Below are 6000 nucleotides of genomic sequence, written 5' to 3' on the forward strand. Positions count from 1 at the left end.
CATGCGCGTGCAGGGCCCAAGTAGTTGGGCCATCCTCCACTGCACTCCCTGGCCACAGCAGAGAGCTAGCCTGGAAGAAGGGCAACTGGGACAGAATCCGGCGCCCCAACCAGGACTAGAACCCGGTGTGCCGGCGCTGCAGGCGGAGGATTAGCCTATTGAGCCACGGCGCCGGCCATAAATCTTAAGAGAAAGAAAGAAGTACTGCTAGTTGGTTATGATGACATCCTACAAGTATAACAGAGAGGACTACAGCAGTATTTTTTTTTTAATGTTTATTTTCATCTGTTGAAAATCAGAGTAACAGAGAGAGACAGAGAACAAGAACTTCCATCTTTTTTTTTTTTTTTTTTTTTTTTTTTTTTTTTTTTTTGACAGGCAGAGTGGACAGTGAGAGAGAGAGACAGAGAGAAAGGTCTTCCTTTTGCCATTGGTTCACCCTCCAATGGCCGGTGCACCGCACTGATCTGAAGGCAAGAGCCAGGTGCTTATCCTGGTCTCCCATGTGACTGCAGGGCCCAAGCACTTGGGCCATCCTCCACTACACTTCCCTGGCCACAGCAGAGAGCTGGCCTGGAAGAGGGGCAACCTGGACAGAATCCGGCGCCTCAACCGAGACTAGAACCGGGTATGCTGGCGCCGCAAGGCAGAGGATTAGCCTATTGAGCCACGGCGCAGGCCTTCCATCTTCTTTTTACTCCCCAATGCCCAAAACAGTCAGGGCTGGGCCAGGCTGAGCCCAGACCTCCATCTGGGTCTTCTGTGTGGGCGGCAGGGACCCAAGCACTTGAGCCGTCATCTGCTGCCTCCCCGGCTGATTAGCAGGAAGTTGGATCAGAAGCAGAGGAGCCAGGATTTGAATCAGCTCTCTGATGTGGGATGTGAGCATCCCAAGTGGTGACTTAATCTGCTGTGCCACAACAGCCGCCTCTGTAGCACTTTTCCAGAAGCCACGGTCCTATAGGGTGGTAGGTAGGGCGTGGCACTAGAGATGTTTTATAGTCATATAAATGACTTCCTGAATTGTTAACAAGTGAAAATTTTCTATAATTTTACAACTCTGCAGATGTAGTGCTCAATTATTTACTTTCACTTAAGTATTCTAGGGACCAGGGTTGTAGTAGTGGATAAAGCCACCACCTGTGACATTAGCATCTCATATGAGTGTTGGTTTGAATCCCAGTTGCTCCACTTCTGATCCGGCTCTTTGCTAATGTTCCTGAGAACAGCAGCAGAAGGTAGCTCAAGTTCTTGGTCTCCTGCACCACGTGGGAGACTCGGATGAAACTTCTGTTTCCTGGCCCCAGCCTGGCTCAGCTTTGGCCTTTGCAGCCACTTGAAGAGTAAACCAGCAAATAGAAGACCTCTCTCTCTCTCTGTTTCTTCCTCTCTTTAACTCTTTCAAATAAATAAATAAACCCTTAAAGAAAAAAAAAAAAGATGTGTTCTTTCAGTTAGAAAATGCCATGAAATGCTAAGTCACATTAAAATCCCAAATAACTCTTTACTCTAATTTATATAGTTTAAATATTAGCATAGTATGATTCTATTTTTTTAACTTTTTTAAAAAAGATTTATTTATTTATTTGAAAGGCAGAGTTACAGAGAGGCAGAGGCAAGAAGAGAGAGAAGTCTTCCATCAGCTGGTTCACTCTCCAAATGGCCATAATGGCTAGGGCTGGGTCGATTTGAAGCCAGGAGCCAGGAGCTTCTTCTAGGTCTCCCACACGGATGCAAGGGCCCAAGCACCTGGGCCGTCTTCTGCTGCTTTCCCAGGCCATAGCAGAGAGCTGGATGGGATGTGGAACAGCTGGGTTTCAAACCAGCATCGATATGGGATACCAGCAGTGCAGGCAGTGGTTTTACCACTACACTACAGTGCTGGTCCCTCAAACTTCTTAAGATAAATGTATACTTTGGCTTATCAATCCTACTTCTAGAGAATTTAACTTGTAAGAATAAATAGGCTGACGCCGCAGCTCAATAGGCTAATCCTCCGCCTGTGGTGTTAGCATACCGGGTTCTAGTCCCGGTCGGGATACTGGATTCTGTCCCGGTTGCCCCTCTTCCAGGCCAGCTCTCTGCTGTGGCCTGGGAGTGCAGTGGAGGATGGCCCAAGTGCTTGGGCCCTGCACCCCATGGGAGACCAGGAGAAGCACCTGGCTCCTGGCTTCAGATCACCACGATGTGCCGGCTGCGGTGGCCATTGGAGGGTGAACCAACGGCAAAAAGGAAGACCTTTCTCTCTGTCTCTCTCTCTCACTGTCCACTCTGCCTGTGGGGAAAAAAAAAAAGAATAAATAGAAATAGCTACAAGAATGTTCATTTCAGTGTTATTTAGAATAGTGAAAATGAGAAGTATTCTAGATTGGAAAAGATAGGAATTAAATTATATAATATCTGTATTGTAGAGTCAGATATAGCCATGAAAAATATTATAGAATTTTTAAATGACTCAGATAAATGATATTACTAAATAAGACAAGCAATTATTAAGTTACCTGGTTCCATCTGGACAAAAACTAAAAGCATAGGGGTCAGATGTTTAGCCTAGGCATTAAAATGCTGGTTAGGATGCTAAGGTTGGATGCCTGACCCCAGCTTCCCGCTAATGCAGACCCTGGGAGGCAGCAGTTGTGGCTCAAGTAATTGAATTCCTATCACCCACATGAGAGACCTGGAGTGGGTTCCTGGATTCCATTTTTGGCCCAGCCCAGCCCTAGTCAACTAGCAGATAGGAAAAGTCTCTCTTATCTTTCTCTGTGTCTCTCTACCTCTTAAATAAATAAAAGCATGCATATGTAATAAATTCATAGAAAAAGACCAGAAGATATACACTCAAAATAATAACTTAAGTCAGAATAATTATAACAAACTGTTGCTTGCTTCCCATACTGGAGCTCTGGGTCAAGACCCACGTCCTCTGCTTCTGATGCAGCTTCCTGCTAATGTACCTGAGAAGACAGTGGATGATAGCCCAAGTGCTTAGGTCTCTGCCACCCATGGGGGAGATCCAATGGAGATCTTGGCTTCTGACTTCTGCCTGGCCCAGACCTGACTGTTAGGGCTTTTGGGGGAGTGAACCAGTGGTTGAAGGAGCTCTCTGTCTGTCTGTCTGTCTCTTTCTCTCTCTCTCTCTATCTCACTCTGCTTTTCAAGTAAATGAATTTTTAAAAAAAGGAAAAAGAATTACATATGGGATTGACACAGGAACTTGGAGATTAACATTAGATATGACTTGGCAGCTTCAGATAATTCAATTTTGGTAGATTATTTGTTATATGATTATTAAAAAAGAGGGAAATATTTAGCAATTCAGAAACTAGTAGGTTTTCTAGATGAAAATTGGAATTCATCTACCAATATGATATACAAACTTTTAGACAGAGATATAGAAAAAGTTGGCCTTTGACCTCGCCTGTTGAAGGCATGCTGGCTGTTTGGTGTCTAGAGCAGTGTTCATTTCTGTAGAACTCAGAGCCTTCAACTCCAACCTTGGTTTTCTTGCCAATCAGATCTGAGAATTCTGTTGCATGACCCTGAGCCCTCTCTGCGCATGATCGCCTCCCAGGCTCTATTCCAAGTGCAGAGGATGAGGACTGAGCCAGAATCTGAGCAGACAGTTTGCTGGTTGAGGAAGCGCATGGGCTGTCACCCTGCCTAAGAGTGCAAGGCAGGCAACATCAGGTAAAAGCTGATCCTTTCAGAAACCATGGAAGCAACTAATGCCCCCCTCTTTTTTTTTCAGACTTAAGCAATGCCAGCATGAAGCTACCTACACCCATTCAATCCCTTCTAACTGTCAAAACCCTTAAGGGGTTTGGATATACAAAGGAGAGCAGCTTTTGGTTTGCATTTGCGGAAACAGTGAAAATCTTCTGAGCACTGCAGAACATCCATAAAGTTCTAGCTTGACAAACAGGTCTAGGATTGCTTTAGAAGAGGCTCCAAGTACATGTTAATATTGCAGTGTCAGCATTGTTGGCGGTTTTGTCAAGGCCCAGCCTACCTAACTGTCAGTCTTAAGAAGAAAATGAAATCCATTCTTCCAGTTTCATGTTTAATGACATGTTTTATAAAATCCTTTTTGGCTGGCCTTTCTCCTTCCTTTCTCCTTCCCTTAACAATCTTCAAGCAAGAAAACACATGGCAAGAGGTATCACATTAAATCCAATGTTTGCAAGGTTTCCACTCCTTCCCCATTTTTTTGATTCCCCCTCCCACAACTGCTGACAGGTTTGCTGATGGCTCTCAGATGGGAACTGTCCTTAGTTGTGTTCCCATTGTATGCTTTAAGCTTAGATGGAGAGAGAAATTTTCAAAGACATTTTCAGAGAGATTCGTCTGTGTCAGCCATTGATTGCTGCATGTGGAAGGGGGAAACCCCCAAGAGACACGCTGCAGTGATGAGAAATGCTCACTGTCATTCTAATTCCTGGGTTCCTGTTTGGTTAAGGAACATAAGCAGAGAGCTAGAGCTCAACTCCCTAGGGTGAGGAGAAGCCCCTTGGAGGTAGCATAGGAAATGGGACAACTGGCAGGTGAAGAACAGATAGTATTCCATGGTGAACTGCATTCAGTTTTTGTTGAGCAATGAAATGAGCAAAATGAACACTTATTCACTCCATTTCCCATCATTCCACCCCCATCCCACTTCCAAGACACAGATGACAGCATATTTCTCTGTAATTCATAGTACGTTGGATTTATTTTGAGGGATTGACCTTATGCCAAGTGTGTCTTCAAAAGGGATCACCTTCCAAGAGAGGTCTTCACATCTGGGCTATAAGGAGTTGCCTGATGGAGTAAATATTCACCCCTAGACAGAGCAAGAAGACATTGAGATGCCAGCCTTCGACACAAAGAGCACATCGAGTTACATGTATACCTCACCAAACTCTCCTTCATCTTACTACATGCAACCAGTTCTACCCTCAACTTCAGAACTATTTCATTTTGTGAATTATTCAGCAAAATGAATAATGTTATTGAGTTCCTGCAATAAGCCAACCTCTAAGCACAATATATAATTAACTCTTCCAATGTTTGTAACCACTCCATGTGTTATTATCTCCATTTTGCAGATGGCGAAGCTGTGGAATTGAACATGAAATTGACTTGCCCAAGGTCACACAACTAGAAAATGGCAAATGTAGGGTTGAAAGCCAAGTAGTCTGGCCCCACAGCCCACATCCTTGACTTGTCTGTGCTGCTCTTCTCCGGTCTGCTCGTGCCCAGTAGCGTGAATAAATCTCTACAATGATGGCTGAACTCGTCATCAGACGTGTGTTGTAAAGTGATAATACACCTCAAATCACTTCCCAAATATGAAGCTTGAACACTTCCCACCTACAAGTTGTTGATGTACTTTATTTTGTAAATAGGATAATGCACATCCTGTTCTATACAGAGAGTGGGGTTAGAGCAAAGAGTAGTGGTTATTCTTGAAGAATATTTTTTTAATTCTTTGTTTGATTCCATGAATACCACTGCAAGAAACAGACCTCTAAGAACTGGAACACACTTACTTTTTTATTTTTCTTTTATTTTTATTTAAAGACAAGTGAATTTACTTTTCAAATCCAAAGACATAAAGGGTTTATGCTTTCAAAGTCTTGGTTTAGGGTTCAGTTGAAGTCGGGGACACTTAAGAGCTGAATGACTCCTTTCTGTTTGCCTGCATTTATGAGCCCCTTTCCCACCAGGGAATAGTGCACACATAGTTTTACTTATTTATTTATTGTTTTATTTATGCTTTCTTGTGTTAAAATTCACAGAGAGATACATCCGTTAAGAAGCCAGGCCTGCTGTTTACTGAATGCCCCAGTAGTTGGGACGGGCTAAGAAGTGCTCCACAGCAATTAAATTAACAAATCTATTTAGGAAACAGCTCCATTATACAGCTACAAGACTCTCCTCAGAGACAGGCTTATTTCCTTGAGATTTTTAAATTCCTGGACATTCAATTTTGTCCTGTTGAAATAAAAGTTCTATATAATA

General features: G+C 43.4%; 1 protein-coding gene across 12 annotated transcripts in view; it reads left to right on the plus strand.

Annotated features, from left to right (window-relative positions):
- The window catches only part of MROH8 (maestro heat like repeat family member 8), a 57289-nt gene extending 51289 nt beyond the window's left edge, over nt 1-6000 (plus strand). For 11 of the 12 annotated variants that reach the window (XR_011379917.1, XR_011379921.1, XR_011379920.1 and 8 more), the window contains 2 exons: nt 3516-3687; nt 5085-6000. Coding sequence is in view for 7 of the 12 variants with exons in the window: in XM_070051860.1 (XP_069907961.1) it covers nt 3516-3664 (149 nt within the window). In the remaining 5 variants the exon portion in view is untranslated. Of the gene's footprint in view, nt 1-3515; nt 3688-5084 lie in introns of those variants that run through there. The other variant, XM_070051864.1, reaches the window with a different exon arrangement.

This window comes from Oryctolagus cuniculus, chromosome 11, assembly GCF_964237555.1.
Source record: "Oryctolagus cuniculus chromosome 11, mOryCun1.1, whole genome shotgun sequence".
Classification (NCBI taxonomy): Eukaryota; Metazoa; Chordata; class Mammalia; order Lagomorpha; family Leporidae; genus Oryctolagus; species Oryctolagus cuniculus.